Source organism: Gracilinanus agilis, chromosome 2 (assembly GCF_016433145.1).
Source record: "Gracilinanus agilis isolate LMUSP501 chromosome 2, AgileGrace, whole genome shotgun sequence".
NCBI lineage: Eukaryota > Metazoa > Chordata > Mammalia > Didelphimorphia > Didelphidae > Gracilinanus > Gracilinanus agilis.
The window spans coordinates 256,263,892-256,287,543 of NC_058131.1; the positions used below are offsets into that span (position 1 = coordinate 256,263,892).

The 23,652-nt window shown below is 33.5% G+C and overlaps 1 protein-coding gene across 2 annotated transcripts in view; it reads left to right on the top strand.

The window, feature by feature from the left end:
* The window catches only part of GNAS (GNAS complex locus), a 186,681-nt gene that overhangs the window by 81,053 nt on the left and 81,976 nt on the right, over positions 1-23,652 (top strand). For both annotated transcript variants that reach the window (XM_044663855.1, XM_044663853.1), the window contains 2 exons: positions 8,589-8,643; positions 8,731-8,850. In XM_044663855.1, coding sequence (XP_044519790.1) covers positions 8,589-8,643; positions 8,731-8,850 — 175 coding nt within the window. The remainder of the gene's footprint in view (positions 1-8,588; positions 8,644-8,730; positions 8,851-23,652) is intronic.

Consider the following 23,652-nt stretch of genomic DNA (forward strand, 5'->3'; position numbering starts at 1 on the left):
TTTAGTACTAATCTTTTGCTATTTGATGTGGCTTTTACTTTTTGTACTTTTCCTAGTGTTCAGAGCTTTAAAAACAAATGTGAACTTTAAAAGCAAAACATTGGTTTACTAATCAAAAAACCAAACTTTTTTGGATTTGATATTTTTTCACTAGTTTAGTACAACTAGGAAATCTAAAATAGTATTACTTTTAGTGTAAGATGGAGGTAGGAGCCTCTGATTTTAGTGATAGAGGGAATTCCCTAATGAGGAAACTGCATTCTCAGAATGCAGGTCAGCACTTTCTGCACAATTTACAGTAAGTATTACTAGAAAGTTGCTTAGAGTTGAGAGGTTATATGTCATGCCTAGAGACTTACAGTTAGGAGTATTGTGTATATACACTATACCTTGATGCCTTTCTCTGAAAGGTTAATTCTGGAATAAATTTATAGACCTCAAGGCATTTTTTCTTAGGATGAGACTGGATCAGCAAAAAGGAGTATAAAGAAAAAATAAGACTTTATTTTATTGAGAGCTTTTAAAAAATATTAGAGCTTTTTTCCTCCCTTACACTTTTGTTTCTGTGGTTAGGTTCTTTGCAGATAAATTATTTTAAATACTTTAATAATGTTCTGGGTGCATTAGAAAGTTCCTGTTGTAAAACCCTTACCTTCTCTTAGAACTGATATTAAGTAGAAGAGTTAAGACAATAGGAGTTAAGTGATTTGCCCAGGGTCACACAGCTAGGAGGTGTCTTAAGGCCAGATTTGAATCTAGGTCCTCCTGTTTCCAAGCCTGGCAACTCTATCCACTGTGCTACCTAGTTGCCCCTTGGAAAGATTTTTGAAACTGCAGTTACAGAATCTGAGTTTGAATCCTAGCTCTATTATTTCCAATGTGATTTTAGGAAAGTCACTTAATCTATTTCAACTCAGTTTCCTCATTTATACAATGAAGAAGTTGGTCTAGATGACCTCTAGGATCCTTTCCAGCTTTAACTCATAAGTTCTATGATATGTGTCAAGTATTTTTTTCTTTTGCAAATATCTGTCAATTTGAACTACCCAGGAAATAGTTGTAGAGAGCATTAGTATGGTGATTTTTTTCATGAACATCATGTGATTTGTATGTGAAAAATGCTTAGCAGAAAGGCCAACTGTGAGTTATTTAATAGAATAAGAAATATTGCCTAATTCTATAAACTTTTCTTAAATTGCTTTTTCTTGTTAACTATTGCCACATTTGACCCTTTAAAAAAATCTGGCTTCAATGCAGAATAAATCTTACACTTTCTGATATGGCCAATGTCAGATTTTGTTTTGCTTGAATATGCATATTCATTAGTAGGAATTTGTCTTTCTGGGGACTTAGTAGCCAAAAAAAAAAAAAAGAAGGGAGGAGAGAGAGGGAAATTGGAACATTTTTAAATGCACAGAAAAAAACAGAAGACAGTTCAGAGAGAAATATAGTCAACTAGAAGAGAAATTATATATATTTTTTAAAAAGCAAGTTATAGAGTTTTAGATACAATCCTCTTTCTGTTATACTGCATATATGAAAATGCTCCTTTTATTTGGTGTTAGTAATAAAAAAATTTTAAACTTCTTTGACTCACATAATTATATTATACTTGTTCTCCCACCCCTCCTCCTACTACTGAAAAAGCTATCTCTTATTAATTCTCCTTCTTCCTGAAATGTAAATGAACATCATACTTAAGCCTCCTCTCTTAGCTTGACTTTTGGGAATTTCATCTTTTCCCTGAGTTTCCTCTTCCTTGATGGAGATGATTCTCAAATCCTCAGGACTTCCCTGAGCTCTAGATCTGAATCATCAACATTTTCACTTCAGTGTTCTTCCATTGCTTCAAACTCAACATAAAATTGAGGCACTCCTTACAGTGCCTTCTTAATGAACTTTCTATTTCTAGTAATGGTACTGTCTTTCTATTTCAACAGAATGATGTAACTTAGCCTTGAAAGCTGAGTCAACTTTGATCATTTCTCACCCTTACCCCTCCACGTCAATATGACCATCATTAGTCCTTGTGATTCTTCCTTTATGCTATCTCTTATATCCCTCCCTTCCTTTTTGTTACTACTGATACCACCTTAGTTCAGGGATTTATTTCATCACTTCACTAAAAAAAATTATCAACTACTCTCCCTTTCATTTTGTAAAAGAGATGGGGCACCAGGGATGTTAAAATATAACCTAAAGGTTGTGAGTACACACATACTGGGTTGAAGGAGAGACAGGACCAGGATAGGGAGACCAGAGTACACAGCTAAGCTGTGCTAACTGTCAAGAATGGCTATTGGGAGCCAGGCCTAGAGACGGGAGGTCCTAGGTTCAAGTCCAGCCTCAGACACTTCCCAGCTGTGTGACCCTGGGCAAGTCACTTGACCCCCATTGCCTACCCTTACCACTCTTCCACCTATGAGTCAATGCACAGAAGTTAAGGGTTTAAAATTAAAAAAAAAAAAAAAAAAGAATGGCTATTGGCCAACTGTCACCCAGCTCACCACTAGGCCAGAATCTTTGAAACCAGCAGGCAAGGTAAAAGGTTTTAACAGTTTTAATTATGTTCAACTAAATAAAGGTGGGATTGGGAATTCTACACTAAAACCTAAATGGCAAAACCACCGAGCAAGGGGAGGACTTGACTTCTCTAATCTTAGTGATCTAAGCAGGCAGGGCCCAAAGAAACAGCACTGGAGTCTCTGGGAGGCTGCTTCAAACCTGGTTCCAGCCAGGTTTGACTAGCATAGCTAAAGGCCTGAGTGTGGCTTTGAGGGTTTCTCAGGGTAATCCACAGATGATCACAGGATGCCAAAAGCCAAGGTGGTCCAAGGTATTCAGGTAGAGAGAGTGTGCTTGAGATGCTGTCCACCAGATCCCAAACCCCTCCTCCACTTGGTGCAGCTCTGTAGGTCTTGTCCACTTGCTGAAAGCCTTCACCTCTCAGGATCCCAGGGAATCAGGATGCAGGTCTGAGACCTCCCAGGTCTAGCAACAGTTTGTGCCAACCACTAATGGAGTCTCTCTCAGAGCACAAGCCCACTTCCTGCTCCTTCATTCCGTCCTGGAATTCTCCAGCCCTTCCTGCTAGGTCCATATAAACTACTGCTACATAAATTGCTAAATAAATCTTCCTCACAACAATATTACCTATATGTAGGAAAACTCTGAAATTCAAAATATGTGTTGTAGTATTCACTGAATATTGTAACACAGAATATAAACCATTCCAAGAAAGGAGTCTTATTACACCTAAGTTTTATCAGATCAAAATTGATAGCAAACAAATCAAATTTGTTTTTAATTGAATTCTAGATAAAATTCCTCTGGAGATGGGATTCTCATACATCATAGTTTTATTGTTTTCTACTCCTTAAGATGGGTTGTTCTTTGCACATTAGAGAAGCTATATTGTTACACATTCCTGCCAGACGTCAATTGTCTTTTTCCTTGTTTAACAAAACAGATTGTATCTCAGACTTCTAGTACAGTGCCAGGCACATAATAGGCACTTAATAAATACTTGTTATTTCTTATAGGCTATGATTGCATTTACTTTATTGAGTACCACATAACATTGTTGACTCTTGGTTTCTCAGCCTATTAGATCTTATTATTTTTAAATGAAATTCTATTTAGCCATATAAACATTCTCATATTCTTCATTTTACAGATCAGGAAACTGAGCTGTGGAGTGACTAATTGAATTTCCTAGTGTCACACAGTTAGTGTCTGAGGCAAGATTCAACCTTAAGTCTTTCTCACTCCAAGTCTTACACTCTTATCCATATCCAACACTATGCTTTCTGCAGGGTTCAATTGACATATCAGCCAAAAAAGCTAATGTGTTCTTGGATTGTCCAAAGAAAATCGTAGTTTCTAGGAATAAGAAGATGATAATCTTGCTTTTCTCTTTTCTAATTAAATTACAGGTGGAGTATTGTGTTCAGCTCTTGAGTGAAGGTTGCAAAAAGGCAAATTTGTGTTTTGATGTAAAGAAAAACTTAAAATTTGGGAGTTAAGTTTATTCTTACTGAAGTTTTGTTCAGGATGATATTGGATGATGTCTTAATGAATGAGTTTTAGTAGTAATTTTCTTCACATGTGGGTTGGTTGCTGTAGAATCTATGGCATGTGTGCCAGAAGGGGCTGCTCCCTTCCCCCTCTCCATGCACACCTGAAGACATGGCATGCCCCTCTACCCAGCAGCCCCATGCGAACACTTCCTCCCTCTCCTGTCTGGGGTAAGGTGGGAGGCTCACATGCGGCAGTTTGGGCACTCGATCTCTAAAAGTTTTGCTATCAGTGCTCTAGTTGATCACTGAGGTTCCTTTAAACTCTAAAATTCTGTGATTCTAAATGAAGTATGGTTTTAGTCTTAACACAGATGCAGATTAGTATAGTTAAAAAAATATGACACTGGTTTATACAGTGCCTCTCTTTCCTCCCACTTTCCATCTATTCCAAAGTTGTTTTGTAAATTCTCCCCTCCTTTCCCCATCAATCCCAACAGATAAAACGGCTAAATAAATAAATAAAGGTTGTCCGTTTAGAAATACAACAGCCAAGCTGCCCTGGACTAGTGGTACCACCTGGTGGTCATCATAGGAAATTGTGTGACTTTTGCCTGTTAGTCCATCTAACATGCTAAATTCTTCCTTTTCTTTCCTGCTTCTACTTACAGCTCAGTTCATCTACCTAAATAATCTCTCAGGGTAGATCCATATGACCCTTCCTTCTCCTTAATTAAATGTCCTAGTCATACACTAATTACCTGTCTTACTTTTTGCTGACCTCCATTTATAGTGTTAAGATTATTTTTCTCTTATTGCTAACTTCTCTCCCTTGTTTTGGTAATGTTATTATTTTTCATATATACAGTATAGATAATGTATAACATTATCTATACTGTATATATGAAAATAGTATATGTGCGTGTGCGTGCGTGTGTTTATGCTTTTATGTGTTAGTTTGAAAATTCTAATTACCAACATTGTTTCTTTGGGAAACTGTCTTCAGAGTTTAAAAGAAAAGCACATTGACTTACAGATACACTTTTAAGATATGCTCCATAAATCAAAACTAAATTCAAATTTAGTCTTATCCATAATTCCTAGTTGTCTGTGTTGGACCTGTGATAAGTAGGAAGTGGGATGTTTAAGTTGTTTTTGTTTTTGCTTTTTTAAAACCCTTATCTTCTGTCTTAGAATCAATACCAAGTATTGGTTCCTAGGCAGAAGAGTGGTAAGGGTAGGCAATGGGGGTCAAGTGACTTTCCCAGGGTCACATAGCTAGAAAGTGTCTGAGGCAGATTTGAATCCAGGACCTCCTGTATCTGGACCTGGCCCTCAATCCACTGAGCCACCTACCTGCCCCTAATATTTAAGTTTTTAAGTCTGAGCTACTAGATTATATTTATTCATTACTCTTTTGAAAATCAAATTTTAAAAAGTTATATCTACAGAGTTCTTTTTCCTCTGCTGCTTTGAAACAAGTACACATCTACCATAAAAGGGTTCTTAGAACTTTTGAAAATAAAAATCTGTTAATTGTGCATTTTCTTATTAATTCTTCAAATTAAATGGAAAAGTTAAAGAAATAAGTCAGCTACTTGCCATAGGGAAGGGAATGAAGTAATAGATAAAAATGTTTACACTCTACTGTATATACTTGTTTGCCATTTCTCTTTTTCTGTCTTCCTTTACGTGCTCTTCAATGATGATATAGGGCATTTGGTACTATAAACTGTTGAACAGTGAGCAGTCTTGACCAGTTTTTTGCACTGTGTGCACTGGAGAAGAAACCTTCAGAGCAATGAGATATGGTTACTAGAGATTCAAACCTACTATTTGAAAGGAGAGGGAATCCTAAATGTAAACCAATATGCTTGTTGGTAGTTCATTTTCTTTCTGTTTCTTACCAGCACATTGACATACACATATTGATACCTTCACTGACACATTCTCCGTGCTAATTTTTTATTCTTTCAGTTGTTACACTTAGGAGAAATATAACACTTAGAATAAAATAAAGGAAACATTCTAAATTATATTTAATTTTTAGTGTAGTAGAAAGAACACTGAGTTGGGTGTCAGGGGACCTAGATTCTTGTTCTGTGCTAACTATGCCTTTTAGAACAATTACTTGTATACTAAAATTTCCTGGACCTCAGATTCTTCATCTTTTAAAAAAAGAAAGTTGGATTAGATGACTAATAATGACTAGTATAGTGCTTGAAGCCTGCTAAAGCATTTCATAGATATAATTTCATTTGATCCTTCCAACAATCCTGTCCCCATTTTGCAGATGGAGAAATCAAAGCTGAGAGGTTAAATGGCTTGACACAACTAAGTAAGTGTCTGAAGCAAGATCATTCTGTAATCTTTCATCTCTCTCTATCATTGTTACTGTTATTCAGTGAATAAGAGAAAATGGCAAGGATTAATAAAAGTTGGTGAAAATAATGGTAGACCAGAATTTAGGTGACTACTTGAATTCTTTTTTGTATTTAGAAGGAAAATTCCAAATATAGAAGGGACTATGAATAAATATCATGATCCAGCCTTACCTTTCCCCCTTAGTTCTTAAATTTTAAATTCTTTTTTTCCCTTCTACTTAACTTTGAAGTTAAACATTAAGCTATACTGACTAATGAATGGACTATTTTTTTCATTAACTATATAGGTTTTCTAAAATATATGCCCTTTAGCTTAATTTGTTCTACCCCTGTATAGATAATTCAATTAAATAGGCACCTAACATACTTGTTGATTGTTTTTAATTTCTTTAAGAACAATTTAAATAAAGTTGAGTATACTCTTGTTTTTTTTAGTACTGCAAATTTTATATCAAGTCAAATTTTTTCCATTTAATAGCTAAAACCTTTTGCTTATGGAGAGCAACGACCATCTTATTAATCTTTGTTTTCTAGCCAGAAGACAGTATCTTTCATACAGGCTAATGAAAGGTCATGGAGTAGAGTGATACCTATTTGTTGAATGAATTTATGCATACGACAAATTACCAATAAATATTTGTTGAAAGAAGGCATGAATGAATATAAGATTTAAAGATGCCTAGTTAAAAATTCATTTTCTTAAAGGGATGTCAATCTCCCTGTTTCTTAAGTAGAATGGGATTAAAACAACAGCTTCAGTTTTATTATGTTTACCTTTATGTGAATGATGTGAAACAGTATTGTTAAGGCAGAAAGCATCATATATGCAGTTATATTTAGTGGTTACTCAAATATATATTTAAATAGTATCATTTACTTTTGAGGTACTTTTCAAGTAGGAAAATCAACCTATTACTTTTTCTTTTTTTTAAACCCATACCTTGTGTCATTCTAAGGTAGAAAAGTAGTAAAGACTAAGTGACTTGTCTAAGGTCATATAGTTATTAGGAAGTGTCTGAAGTCAAATTTGAACCCAGGACTTCCCATCTCTAGGCCTGGCTCTCTATCCACTGAACCATGTAACTATTCCCTCAAGGAGAAGCATGAACCTTTTTTTTTTTTTTAATAAGGTTCATATGTAACTTGAAAGAACAGAATTTCCTAATATATATCCACAAAATATTATTTTAAAGACCATTGTTATTAATATTAAATAGTTTTAAATATTTTGCTTTCTGTTCTAAGCCTAATTCCCCCACTTTAGAATTCTTAAAGAACACTTTTAAGCAAGCTAAAATGAAAATTTAATTTTGTGCCATATTCCTTGTTAGTTTGTAATGTTATATGAGTGATTTTCAAAATGATCTTCTTATTGTCTTTTAATTTATAGAACAGTTGGCTCTGAAGCATACCAGTTTTCTCTCCTTTAGTTTTTAGAAGCTAAATTCAACAGAATTTTTTAAATTCCAAAATAAACTTCACCCTAGTTCTCAGTATTAATGTAGAAATGCTTATTTGAGTTGTTATGATACAAAGTATAATTTGCAATAAACAGAACATCACTTATTTTTAAAAACCGAGCAAGGTCCAAGATGTAGTGTAGTAGGCTTGATTTTTATCTTATTTGTCTATTTAGTAATTTGTACTGGTTCTGCACGTTCTTAGGAAAAATTAGTAAAGTCATATTAAAATCTCATTTATAATAACCATCTTTAAATTGTTTTACAATGGGCTTTTATTTGCTCCACTTGCTTTTGCTTTCACTTCTCTTTTCAGTTCATTTTATCAGCAGTAATCTTTTAATTTTTTCCTCTAAATTGTCCTTCTCTTTTGTCTTTTCTATCAGGAAAATTTACCAACTTTTCATCTATTTGTGCATGTATAAACAACCTTTGGATATTGCTCTTTTGTACACAAAGAAAACCAAATCTCTTTAGATAAACAATATTCTATGTTACTGCTACTATATATTTCTCATTAAAGACAAGTAATCTTTAGATCATTTTAATTAATATATTATTAAAGAACATCTCTAATCTTGAATGGGCTGATACCACAGGCCATGATAGCCAAATATGCAGGTATTTATTGGTAAAAACAAAGTTAAGCAATATTCAAATTGAAGTACTTTTTCCTATACCCCAAAGAAAACATACTAAAACAAAATACTGTAATTATTTTATTATAGGGAGAAAAAAATGAAAATCCAAGATATTAAAAATAATATTAAAGAAGCTATAGAGGTAAGTACATAATCTTTTCTTTTTTATTTCAAACAGTACTATTTAATTTGAATTGTTTACTGAAATGTTTGTTTTACCTATTTTCAGACAATAGTGACAGCAATGGGAAATTTGGCACCTCCAGTTGAGCTAGCCAATCCAGAGAATCAGTTTCGAATTGACTACATTTTAAACTTAGCTAACCAGATAGACTTTGACTTCCCACCAGTAAGTAAAGCTTTTATTTAATTTATGCCAGAATTTCCTTTCTTTATATTACCAGAGTTTTCTTTATAGTTTTATAATAAATTGTGTCAAGTATTGGGACCTATGATCATTGATACAGGGAACTCCTAAGAAAGGAAATTCCCTTTAACAATACAAACTGGTACCTTCTGTGAAACTTACAGAATTGCCTAGCCCATTGAGTGGTTAAGTGATTTGCCTAAATTGACATAGTCAGTATGTGTCCTATGCCCAATTTGAATCCAGTCTTCCCAATTCTAAGGCCAGCTTTCTAGTTACTTCACTTCCTTGCTTCTTATGCAATATACACTTAAATTAATGAGATCTGAATTCTTTGAAGTATTCCAATGATGAATAGATCCAATGAACAGTGCCAATCTATCTTTATACTTTATTCAACAAAGATATCACATCGTCAATGCTTCAGGGCTCTAGGATTTCACTGGGGTGAACATTTCCTCCACCGACATAAACCCCTTAACCGCATAATTTCTTGGAGAGTCATGCCTGGGTTGTGCTGGATCCAATTTGTGCTAGCTTCCAGATCCAATTAAATTTTAGTGTGGTCATTTCTACCTTAGAAATCAGAAAATGCTACAGATCAGGCCTTCATTTATTGTTTTGTTGATTGTCTAGACTTTTAAAAAATAGAGAAAATGTTAATGGGAAGTAGGACATTAGGGGATATTGCTGTTCCTGGACAAGCACAGGCTCTCTCAACAGAAGTACTAATGGGAGGCGATACTCAAAATCATGCTGGTGTTTTGGTTCACCTGGCATATGCTATCTTCTGTTTTGCCCTCCGGACAGTTTGTGCCTTTGGCTGGACTGACTTGTCTGCCTTCAGTGTCATTTGAGGTTGGTGATGGTGGTGTGAAGTGATACTGGAATCCCTTCTTTACCTGGTCCTGTGAGTTCATTTAGTAGCTTTCCTAGTAGAGATCACAATTTCTCTTAATACTAATAGGTTTTTGAGAGTTGCTCTCTCATAAAAATTCAACACCATTTGAGTCAAACTGGTCATGAACCTTTCCAAATTTAGGCTCATCTTCCACTAAAAAACATATTTGTCACTGGTCCCAAACAGAAGAAAGCAAAAAGTTATGATTAAAGATGCCCAGGTACAAGTAAATTTGGGAACATCAAAAGAATGTACATTTAGAGTTCTATAATATATCTATAATTATTTTTGTGTACTTTCTTTACACTTTGCTTTGAAAAGTAGTCTTTATCTGAAAATTGATTTTTGGAGGTTTTCCCTTATTATTTAATTGCCAACTTTCTATCCTCTGAATCTTTCCCTTGGAGAAGTGGGTCCTATATATCTCAATTGACTAAACTATTTCAGTTCCTAATTGAGCCAAAGTACATTTTGGCCATTTTAGTATTTTGATATGTTTTCCCTTAATTCCTTTAAAAATCTAGTTCAAAAGATTCTGACAAAACTTCTTTCCCCTAAACATTTTGGCACAACTTATGATTTCATTTAAAATAGAGTGACTCCACTTAAATGGCAAAGAATTTGTGCTACATATGGGTTCTTTGAAATATGTTGAGTACATTTAAGGTTGTATTTATGTGAATTGTAATTTCATTAAAGTCATTTAAAGATTTTTCTATCTTAGACTGTAATAGGATTTAAATAGTGAAATGTTTATAATTTCATGACTGATTCAAAATTAGAAAACGTATTTTTTCACCCTTTCAAATATGAACTAATGGCATAATTAAAAATTTTTTTTCAATTATGTTTTTTTTCTCCTTTCCACTTTGCCCCACACTGAAAAAAAAATTCAAATCTTCTAACATTAGACATGGAGAAACAAAATGAATTCCTATATTGGTTTTGTCTAAAAATATGTCTCATTCTGCCTATTAATTCATCACCTATCAGGATTTGGGTAGCATTTTTCATCATCAATCCTTTGGTATCATGGTCGATCATTTTAACTTTAATTGTAAATTAGTAAATAAATTGAAAATATTTATTTATTTAAACATAGCACTTTTAGCTAACTACAGTCACTTAGTTGTGAAATTCCTTGAAGCCAAAAAGTGCTAAATGATGATAAATTAAAGTGCCATGAGACTAAAATGATAGTGTCCCCAGATGCTAATCTTTGCTCATCCGATTAACACGCTTTAAGATTATTACTTCCCCTTTCTCTGATTTCTTTAAAGATAGCTGTTCTAAAGTTCTTTTACAAAATCATGTTACCTTATTTGAAATACATTCTATCCATATAAATTTCATTTTGTAGGCCTTGTTTTTAAACAGGCCTTGATATTAGATAGTTGCTATTTTAGCATATATACATATATACATATATTCAGTCAAAATAATTGCCTACATTTGTTTGATTTAAGCCTTTAAGAATCTATTCCTTTAACATTTAGGTATCTATTTTGGGATAGATTTTTGAATGAATTCTAAAGAAAGGAAGTAGTCATAGTAATTTAGTTTCATTCTAATTTATAGCCCAAAGTAGTTTCAGAACTAGCATGAATCAGTCACTATTTTTCACATAAAATATGAAGAGTAATATGTACATTAATATTTGAAATTTTAATTTATTAAGAAAGCTCAGTTTTCTTGGTAGGGTACCTTAATCTCTTTTTGTGGGTTGTACCATTCAATCTTAATAGAATTTCATTTGTTTTCTGAAAATTTACTATCAGTGCCACAAATAGCAGCTCCTGTGACCTGGCACCCACACGTAGGAAAGCCGCATTCCTTCCTCCTCCTCTTTTACTTGCCTGCTCCCTTTCCTTTTCCCTTTTCCCTTCCCTCTCTTCTTCCCTTTCCCTTCCCCCCCTTTTTTTTCTTTTTCTACCAATTTTCCTTCTGTCTCTCCATGAGTAGCTAAGGCTATGAAATCTTAGAAAATTCTATAAAGAATAAAGAAATTCATTAAAAGTAAAATTACTTAATCTTAATTGTAATTTCTCTGAATCAACATATAAAGCCAAGTTATTTTCCTCTGCTTTACATAATCTGAATATTTTCAAATTTATACTATTTCTGTGAGATCTTCCAAACTACTGACATCTATGTCTCCTTCCATTCCCATTCCTACTCTTCTTAGGATTAAAATGAGACAGCCTGCAAACACTATCCTAGAAGTTTTTCTTTTCTCTGCTTTCAACTGTAGCTAACGTGCTCTAAACAGGTAGCCCATCAGAATAGAATAGTCTGGTCCAGTATTCAGGAATAGTGCTTACAACTGCTGCTTTCCACCTTCAGATTTCAGCTTCCCTGGATATTAATGTTATGAGACATGTGACTATCCTTAATAAATTCCATTTAATTGAATTCCAAATCACTTTTCATCTTTAGACATGAACATGAATTAGATAACTTTCAAACACATAATTCTGTGCTTATTTGCACATTTTTAAGGTAAAATGCCTAAAGATTCCCAAAGTACTTTAACTTCTAAGTCTATTATATCAAAGAACACATATGATAAAATTATCATTTTCATGAAAATAAAATTTCTTTGGCAGATAAAATACTTTTTTTGCTATGTAGCTATTCCCTTTAAAACCGACCATTATCCAAATAAAAAAAATACTTTAAATGACATGAAAATTGCTTTACATTTAGATACTACATTTATTATTTATTAAACGTCTGGTGATTTAGACAAAAAAAAAATCAATGTAATGAGAAACATACTCCCTCCCACCCCCACAATGGCTGCTATGGAAGTCCAGTATGTAGAATTCCCCTAATATATATGAGAATGTGGCCTCATTCATCATGATTTCTAGCAAAAGAAAATGAATTGGTTGCTACCCATGAAGTTGTGGTAGTATCTGAGATTAAAATATACCCAGGGTGTATATTTACTTTACATTAATAAATAAACGCCTTAATTTGGAGTGCAGGTAGTTACAGAATAAATTCTGGAGAAAAAAGTCTGATTTCCTTGGCCCATATTTATTCTTCTCCCTTACTCCTTTGGCTATCTATAAACCAGAACAGATGAACAGATTCTTTATGTGAAGGGGAAAAGGTGTTTTTTTCACCCTTTACTGTATAAATAGGTACAATCTGAAAGCTCACTTATGGGAATAGAATTGAACTCATAAATAATATCTCTTTATTCTTTCTATTTTTCTGTTTATGATTTCATGTTCTGTTCAGGGACCTTTTCATTTAACAAGTAGAGTTTTGACCCTAAGCAATGTTTGCCCTTATGTTTCTAATTAAGTTATCTTCCTAGGGAATTTGTATGAAAGGTATTGATTTCTATATCTAAAGTGGAAAAATGAGAATATTCCAGAAAATATTTTTAGTATTTTATGTTAGCAGATATAGTATTTTAATTTTCTCAAAAGAGACATTTTAATCATCCTCAAATTAGTGAATCTACTCATGGTATATTAAACATTGTATTTCCAGTAAACTCAGCTTTATGTAAATTAATTATTCCAGCATATGGAATCTATTACTCTATCATCAAGAGTAAAAGATTTGAAAATTATATTTCTAGTTGTATTTTGAAGATTTATTTCCTTAATGTCTTCCCATCCCACCTAAACACCACCAGTTTTCTCAACAAACCCTACTTTATATGTTAAATATGAAATAGAAATATTAGTTTCCCATTAATAAAATGTGTTAAATTTTCATTATTTTAGAAAATTGAATGTCAGTCTATAAGGCTTATTTGAATTGTATAATTAGAAGATATTTAATGGAATACAAAAGAAAAAAGTTTAAATTTTAACATGTAATTTAATGTGTTGAATTATTCTAAAATCAGTCTTTTACTTTTAAAAACAAAATCACAGGTCAATAATAAAATAATGAGTGGAGAAATTTGGGTCTGATGAGCCTCTTAAAAATTATGTGTGTTCTTAATTTGATATAAATGTACATGACTAATATGACTTTGGGTCTGTGCCAAAGGGAATTTTTGGTTTGGATTTTGAAAGAAAGAAATCAGCAAATAGCTATTTTCTCTCAATTCATGTTGGTTTGTATTGGTTCTTCTATTGTTTTTCTTTGGTTATCTTTCTTCCAAATAAGTTGCCCATGATTAGAATATATCTTTCATTTTCCAAGTATAGGTATTAAGTCCGATCATGAGGCAGTTGTGTAAAAGGAACATCTGTAGAAGAAACCATGTTTTAAGTTTTCTGAATAGAACTTAATTTTTTAAATCTGGTATGATTAAATCAAAATGCTTTTAATCAGAACTTCTCATTGCTCCAGCCAAATGAAGAGAAACCAAAGTGTTTAATAAATGCCTATTGACTGATTAATTAAGTGTGCTTCTTTGCAATTTTTTCCCATTGGTCCTAATTCTGCTGTAAGGGGCCAAAGATTATAATATCTAATCCCTCTTCTTGGTAATAGTTCTTTAAATACTTGAAGATAGCTATCACATTTTTTCCCCTATCATCCTCTCTCCAGATGTGGATCTTGGATTTAATGGCGGGAAATGTGAATTTGGAACTTATTTGCATATGATTATAACTAAAGCTGTGAAATCATCTGAGATTGCTAGAATCATTGGAAACAACTGAAAATAAGGAGAAAAGGTCAAGTATAGATCCTTGGGGAACAACTAAACTTAAGATGTAAGGAAAGGATAAGAAGCCAAGAAAGTCATAGGAAGAAAAGTAATAGGAGAACCAAGAATGTCTCATGATATCTCAGAAATAATGTCAAATGCAGCAGAAAGCTCAGAGAGAAAGAAATCTTGAAAAAAGAGGTCATTGATTTGTTTATTAGTGGGTGATACATTTGAAAGTGCAGTTTTAATAGAGTATTGGGGATTAAAACAGATTAAAAAACAGGTTGAGGAGAGTGAATGGTCAGAAAGTAAAGGACTATCACTCAGGTCTTTTTGAAGAAGTATGACAGAAGAATGATGAGAGACTAACCAAATTAGGATGAGGGAACCAGAAGCCTTTTTTATATACAATTGAACAGATTTAGGCTTATTTTTATGATCAGTGGTTATTAAACTACTTTGGTCTGATAACCCCCATACTCTTAAAAAATGATTGAGGACTTAGGGCAGTTAGGTGGCTCAGTAGATAGAAGCTAGGCCTAGAGATGGGAGTTCCTGGGTTCAAATTTGGCCTCAGTTACTTCCTAGCTATGTGACCCTGGGCAAGTCACTTAACCCCGATTTTTGCCTTGCCCTTACTGCTCTTCCCCTTAGAACCAATACTAATCAATACTTAGAACTAATACTTATCAGTGCTAAGACAGAAGGTAAGAGTTTTTTAAATTATTGAGTACTCTTCAAAGAGCTTTTGTTTATATGGATTATAGTTATCAACATTTATTGTATTAGAAATTAAAACATCTTATTATGAAAATAGTTTTATACTTGCAGTTCCCCTGAAATTTTGTTAGAGACCTCCAAAGGTCCTCAGACCATGCTTTCAGAACCATTGGTATAGAGCAGTGGTTCCCAAACTTTTTTGGCCTATTGCCCCCTTTCCAGAAAGAATATTACTTAGCTCCCTGGAAATTATTATTTTTTTAATTTTAATAGCAATTAATAGGAAAGATAAATGCACCTGTGGCCATCACCGCTCTACTGGATCTCTGCAGCATCCACCAGGGGGCAGTAGCACCCACTTTGGGAATCACTGGTATAGAGTAAGGTACTAGAAGAGAAGGAAAAATTATAAATTAATAGAAGAGAGATTGTTGAAGAGAAGAGAATGATTGTTGAAGCAAGGTCCTCAAGATGATGTGAATTCAAGGTTGCAAGTGAAGGAATTATCCTTAATAAGCATTAAAAGACTTTGATCTGAAAGGAATTTTAGAGATCATCTGGTTACCCATAATCATTTATATAGTTGAGGAAACTCAGGCCTAGAGAGGTAAAGTGAACCACTCACAATAACAACGAATAGAAGCAGTTTTCTCTGTAATCAGAAGGAAAAAAGTGGGTTACGATGCTGATAAATTTAAGGAATTGAAATTGTAGTGTGTTTGGAAAATTTTGTTGAATGGCCTCAAACTTCTCAGTGAAATATCCTTCTTTGATATCATTTAAGTTCTGTGAAACTACCTCTTTGATGTTCTTTATCTTTTTTGTCAGCTCTTCATCTCCTTTCTAGACATTAAACATAAATATCCCCCAAAATTCTGTCCTCTTCTTCCTCCCTGAATTCTTCCTTAACAAGCTCATTGACTCACTGACTTTAATGATCATCTTAGAGCAGACAACTTCTAAATGTGTCCTGTCTCTCAACCCCTTAACAATCTCTCCCTAGAATTCTAATACTGTGTTTCAGCTGTCTTTTGCATATTTTCATCTTGATGTCCAGCTACTTCGGCATTATCGACTGAAGAAATACCTACTTTTTTGCTGGATGTACAAGTTATGTTGCTCATTATTCCTAGGAGCCCATTTGAGCTGTATATGCAGCCTTCTCTGGTTATGCCACATCTGAAGCATTGTTTTCAGTTTGGAACAGCATGGTGTAAGAAGGGCATTCATAAGTTGGTCAGGATCCAGAGGAAAGCAGCCAGGATGGTAAAAGAGCCTTGAGTTAATGCCTTATGATTAAAGAGCTGAATATATTTAGTCTGAGGAAGAAAAGACCACATGATAGCTTCCTTTGAGTATTTAAAGGGCTGTCATGTGGAAAGCAGGTAGGTTGGATTTTATTTACTTGGCCCCAGAGGACAGGAGCAATAGGTGAAAGATATAAAGGCATATTTAAGTTTGATATCAGGAAAAAATCACTAACATTTATAGTCATCTCAAAGTGGAATAGGCTACCTCAGATACAGAGGCTGGAAATTTAATATTGCATATATTGATTCCTTTTGCACATAGTGATTCCTTTTCAGGTACTGGTAAGACTAAATGAATTCTTGAGGGTCCTTTCCAACTCTAAAATTCTGTGATGGGTCCATTTTAGTGACTTATTAGAATAAGAAATTATTTTCATATATCTTCTTGTGTTTTCTGTGCATACCTTCCTTCTTATCAACCATTCAATCTCTTTCTGGCTTATTTCTTTTTTTTTCCTTTCTCAAAATTAATTTGCTCTGTGGAAATGGCAAGATCTCTTTGAATGGAGGCAGCCATAACAGAGGAAGAAAATTTTCCATTTTGTAGTTTAAAAAAGCTGTCTTGAGTAACTTGGGGGTATTTGAGAATAATAATGTCTCACATTTATGTAAGGCTGTATGATTTCCAAAATACTTTTTTTCACAACAATGGGCAATCCCTAAAATAATTTAATAAAAAGAACATAAAGAAGCAATTGCAACTTTTCATTTCCATTAGTTTTCTATTTATTCATTACTGCTGCTTATCAGCATATCTAAAGGTGGCATAAAAAATGGCTGAGTATGGGGCAGCTGGGTAGCTCAGTGGATTGAGAGTCAGGCCTAGAGACGGGAGGTCCTAGGTTCAAATCTGACCTCAGACAATTCCCAGCTGTGTGACCCTGGGCAAGTCACTTGACTCCCATTGTCTACCCTTACCACTCTTCCACCTATAAGTCAATACACAGAAGTTAAGGGTTTAAAATAAAAAATAATAATAAAAAAAATTTTAAAAAATGGCTGAGTAGTGTGTTTTATTAATTAGTACCAAAGTATCACATTTTTAACCTATATATTATTATCATGCAATACATATTTTTATTGTGTTATACTTGTTCACTTATCACTTTGGTTTTTACATTTTTAAAATTCTTCGTATTTGTCTTTTTACATCAACAATATTTGATCATGTTCACATACTACAATTTGATCAGATATTCTTTAATATTTTGAGACCCAATTCCAGTTTCTTTGCTATTATAGTGTTACTATGAGTATTTTCTCACAGATCTCATTTTCAGTTACCTCCTTGGAGTTGTTTCTCCAGCACTTTATGTTCTTGAACCTAGATAGCTATATTTCTTTATAAGCCTTGCCTACCTAATCTATTCGCTGATCAATTTTGTTTTATTCAGTGCCATATACTTTTGGTAATTATTACTTAATGATGTAATTTGAGCTCTTAGGGTGGCAAATCTCTTTAATTCCTACTTTTCCAACACTATTTCCCTAGACATTTTAACCTTTTAGTCCTCACTATTAATTATTATTTTCTAATTTTACAAAGTATGATCTTGGAAACCTAGTTGGCATAGCATGAAATATGTAGATTAGTTTGAGGAATATTGCCATTTTTTTACTCTTATTGGCTCAACCTAGATGTAAACATTACATATTTGACTCATTTTAATTTATATTTTCTTGAAAGTTGACATATAGTTGTACTGATGTAGTTCAGTACGTATCATACTTGGTTATCTCTCAGTGCATTTTGTTGATATTTTAAATGTTATTTCTGATTTGATCTCTTCTTACTGGTTTTTGTTAGTAAAATATAGAAATGCTAACAATTTTAATTTTATTTAATTTACTTTATTTTGTTCCTTTGCTTTAAACAGCTTTTTTTGTTTGATTCTTCACAGTTTTGTAAGAAAATAATCACATATTGGCAAATAGGGATCCATTTTCTAATTTCTTTGCTATTCTTTGTTTTTAATTTCTTTTTTCTTGTTGCTAGCATTTCTAATACTCTTAAATAATAATTATGAATGTGCATTTGATTATGAACTTACTGAGATAACTTATGTTTGTCCCTTCAAATAATGTTATCTGTTGACTTTAGAGTATTTTGATCATGTTTTTAAAAGTTTACTTTATTCCTTTAATTTTTATTGTTTTTATCATAAATTAGTGCTTATTTTATCTAAGGCTTTTTTTGCATCCATTTATATGATCATGAGGGGTTTGTTGTTTTTGTTACTGTAATCTTATCATAACTGATTTTCTTAAAACTTTCACTTTCTATTTTAGAACAATATTATGTACTGGTTTCAAGGCCTAAGAGCAGTAAAGGCTTCTTAAGTGACTTGCCTAAGATCACAAAGCTAGGAAGTGTTTGAGACCAGTTTTGAAACTAGGACTTTTCACTTCCAGGCCTGGATCTCTATCCACTTAGCCACCTAATTGCCTCCTTAATTGATTTCTTAATGTTGAACCTGAATTCCTAGTATTAATACAACTTGCTAATGATTAGTACTTTGGGGGGTTTTATTAAAATAAAACCTTTGCCAGTATTTTATTGAATATGATTGTAGTGATGATTATTGTTGATATTAGTCTCTAGACTTGTACTGTACTCCTTCTATTAAGGAACCAGAACTATGTTGTTCTTATAGAATGAGTTTGGTGTAAAGTATTTGTTCTTTCTTTTTTTTAAGTAATTTATATAGAATTACTTACTCTTTGAATGTTTAAAAAATTTGCTTATATGTCCATGTAGGATAGTTCTGAGAGAAAGGAGCTCTATAGGAGATTATTATTTGCTTAATTTTGTCTTCTGAGACTGGATTATTTAGATGTTCTATTTTCTATTTTGTTTATTTTGGGCATTTTCAATTTTTGCAGATCTTTTCATTTAAGTTATTTTTGTTGCTATATTCTTTGACTTCTTAGAATTTTTTTAAATGTTCTTTCCATTTGTTCTAAATTCCCCTTTTAATTTCTGCTTTTTATCATTTAGTTTTTGTTCTCTTTTTTAAACAAAATTAGATGTTATTGTTTTTAGTCTTTAAAAACTTTTATTTAATATTTTTGTTTTTAATTCTGATTTTCTCTTATTTAATTTAAAATATATCTTTCTTATTCATTTTAGAATTATTTCCTACCTGTTGTTTTTTCATGTTTGTACTCAGTTCCTTAGGTCTCTCCTTTGTTAGTAATTTCATCCAGAGATATTAAAATTTTCTATTAGGTCTGTTTTGGTGTATTATCTTACTAAAGTAATATCTTTTTATTGTTTCATTTCTAACACTTGGTCGTTGGATCTACTAATTATTTAAGATGTCATTTTAAAAATTTTCCATTTCGGTCTATATCTTTTGTTTACATTTTGTTCAAGTGAATGTAAACTCTATAAGGATAAAAAATTATAAAGGCTAAGATAAATATAAAAATTAGTAGTTTAATAAAAGCCATGCTGATAGATAAAGTTATTAGACCACGCGCTTGTAAGAATTCAAAACTGCCGCCCCAGCCATTATTACCTCCCGTCTCTTCCTGAGTCTGCTGGCCAAGAGGGCCACTCCCTCCTAACCCAGGAGATTTAAACTGACCTCTGCGTGGTGACGTAGGCGTCCCCACGCCCAAAGAACAGGAAACGGAAACCCGTTGGACCACGGGAAATGTAGTTTGATAATTTCCACATGTCCATAGAAAATACATATATATATATACTTAAAGATGGCATCTCCCAAATTTCACTCTTACAACTCCTTGAGGGCTATAACAGTTTTTGGTTTTGTCTTTGTATTTGTAATAGTTAACTTAACAAAGTGTTTTGCATGCAGTTGAAGTTTGATTATTTGAATTGACCTTCAAATTTTCATATTTGCCAGTAGCATGGTCTGATGACAATATTGGTATTGTAGAAAGAATTTGGAGTCTAAAGTAGTCAAATAAATAACCTGGGCTTCAGTTTTCTCATTTTTAAAATGATAGATTTGGACTAGTTGATTATCTGAATTATGGTGCTAAATCTATGACCCTAAAACCTATTTTTTTGATATAACAACTAGATCTTACTCCCTACTTGCTGTTTCATATTACTGGCTTAATCTAGAAACAGGAATGGGAAGTCTGCTATAATGTCTAAGGAATAGATTATATGTATATCTGTTGGTCGTGATACCTAATGACAATTATCTTTATAGCACTAAGTCCTTCTAGATTAGGTAGTGTAGGGATTATACCAATTTTATTGGTAAAGAAACTGAGAATCAGAGGGTGAAGTAATTTTTCCATAATATCAGAGTTGGTATTTAAAACCTAGATTTTCTTATTCTAAGAATTCTACTCTTTTTTTGATTCCACTATACCAGTGATGGTGAATCTATAGCACAAATGTCAAAGATGGCACAGAGAGCACTCTCTGTGGGCATGCTGCCATCCTCCCCCCCCCCAAGTTCATTGCTAGAAAGGTAGAGGAACTCGAGCAGAGCTTCTCCCCTCCCCCTCTCCACCATGCCTGATGACATTTTTTTACATTCCCCACCCCTCTGCGCAGTAGCTCAATGGGAGTGCACAGGGGGTGAGGTGGGTGGCTTACAGGTGAGGTGGGTGGCTCACAGGTGGCAGAGCTGGAGGGGAATGGAGCACTCTGGACACTTCCCTCCCCATCTCTACACTAGCTAAGGACATTCCTCACTTCACCCACCCCTCTGCCCAGCAGCCTAATGGGAGCCCCACCCTAAAGGTAGGGAGAGGATGGCACATGGTCTCTAGGGGAGAACTAGCATGGTACTCAGTCCATGGGGGGAGGGGGGGGGCTAGGGGTAGGGCCTGGCACTCCATCTCTAAAAGGTTTGCCATCACTGCACTATACTATCTTATGATATGTATATTTCTTGAGGTCATTTCCTAAATATGATAACTCAAGATAAAACTGACAGGTTGTGTTGAGAGTGTGGTCACACATTATTGATTGATTATTTTTCCTCACAGACATTGAGTCATCTTTTACATCTTACTTGTATTTGATTTTGGTTACTTTATCACATTTTTGCTAATTGATAATTTTTCAGAACTAAATTTCTCAAAATCAAATACTATTTGGTTTTTGGGTTTGTATGGAGTTTTTTTTTTTTTTGCCTTATTTGAAAAACCTATTTTTTCATAATATATTGCTTTGGAATGCTTAGACAACTTCCAATATTTATAGATTTCTTTTTTTCTAATATTCTTAGAAACTTTTCCATATAATTTTCTGGTATTTGGTTTCCTTGTATTTTTGGAAGGAGAGTAATTAATTCTAAGATTGTTTTAGTAGGTGCTGCCTCTTACTTTGTCGCTCTGGCTTTCAAAAATCTAAAGTTGTCATTTAATTTTTCCACTTTTTAAAAATTATAATGTTTTCGTGGTGTTTTTTTCTCTGTCTTTCTCCATCCTCTCAGAACTACTCTATTATTAAAGGTATTGTTTCTTTGAAATTTTCTAACTTTTTATTATCAACCTCATATATCTATTACTGTTAACAAAACCTATCAATCTTTTGTAACATGTCTTATCCCTTATTCCCTTCTCTGTTGTTGAGCTGCAGAAATTGGCTTTAGGAACTCATAAAGACTTCAGAAGATTTGTTTGAATTGATAAAAAACAAAGTAATTAAAATAATCTTTATAATGGCCACAGTAACAGAAAGGAGAAAACAGCACTAAAAACCATCATGATTCAGATTAGAAGTGACAGTGTAAAAATTCAGAAGAGCAGGGATTTATTAAGAATAAATTCTTATTTAATTCTTATTTTAAAATAAAAATGCTGTTTTATAGCATACATTCTTTTGAGAGCTTACAGTATGCACTCAAATGACTAAAGGCAATGTAAGTAGAAAACAATTTCCCTGCATGAATGAGAACACACTAAAAACTAATAGAATCAAGGAAGTCCTGTGTAGTAGGTGGCATCTGAAAGGATCTAGCAATTCTTAGAGGCAAAGGAGATGGAAGAGAATTCTAGGTATGACAGGGACAGCCTATACAAAGGAGTCAGGTAGAAGTTGGAACAGTTTATGTACAGGGAACAGCAAATAGACCAATTTTTCTAGAACATAGTGTCCATGAGATGGAGACAATGAAATGAGCCTAGAAACATTAGTAAGAGCTAAATTGTAAAGGGCTTAATTGCCTAACAGGAATTTGTATTTTATCTTAGAATTATTAAGTAGCCGTTTAAATTTCTTGAGCAGGAGGCACTAAATGATCGGGCTTCTATATTAATATCACTTATACAGCTGCATGAAGGAAGGATTAGGAATGGAGAGGATAGAGGAAGAGAAACAATTATAAGACTGTTGCAGTAATCTAAAGGAAGAAGTGATGAGAGCTTTGAACTAGGCTGGTAGCCACTTGAGAGGAAGGTGGATACAAGAAGCTGGGCAGTGTTTTAAAGATAAAACAAATAAGATTTGGCAACTAATTTTATATGGGACTAACTAAAATATGCACAAAAGTCTGTGATGTAGGCCCAGTGCAACATCTAGGTCAAAGAGGGACTCCCTATGGATGGTGATCTTCACATACTCTTGTGTGCAGATGACATTGTATTGATTGCATCAATCACCTAGAGATTGTAAAATCTCTAGAAAGAGATCTTTATTCACTCTAAGGAGTTTGTCTTGTCTGTTCAAACAAGAAAGAGAAAATTGATAAAGAATGCCTATTGCTTAGATTTTGACCTGTATCTGAAGTAATAGAATGTGTATCTGTGTTAGACAGTTTAGATGGATAATTAGCTTGGCCTTAAAGTTGAAAAGGAAGAGAAGCAGACTATTTTAGAAATTATAGAGCTTTGGGGCTGACTCAAATGGCCCATTTTTTCAATATTATCAGTTAACAGAGTTGCTACACAGCAATGCAACTTGCAAGTCATTGCTTTCAAAGAACTTAAGAAGTACCACAGGTCAGCCTAAACATACTGCAACATATCACAAACAAATTCAAAGAATAAGAGTAAATGATGTCATCAAAGAATTGTATGATAAGAAGAGGATAGTAATAATTACAGTTAACGCTAACATAAACACTTTAGGGTTTTCAAAACGCTTGATACAAATTATCTTATTTGATCTCACAGCAACTCTCTGTCTGGTAGGCCAATCAGCAATCATTGATAAGTGCTTAGTTTGTACCAGACATTGTGCTGAGAGCTGAGGGTACAAAGAAAGGCACAAAACAAGTCACTTCCCTCAAGGA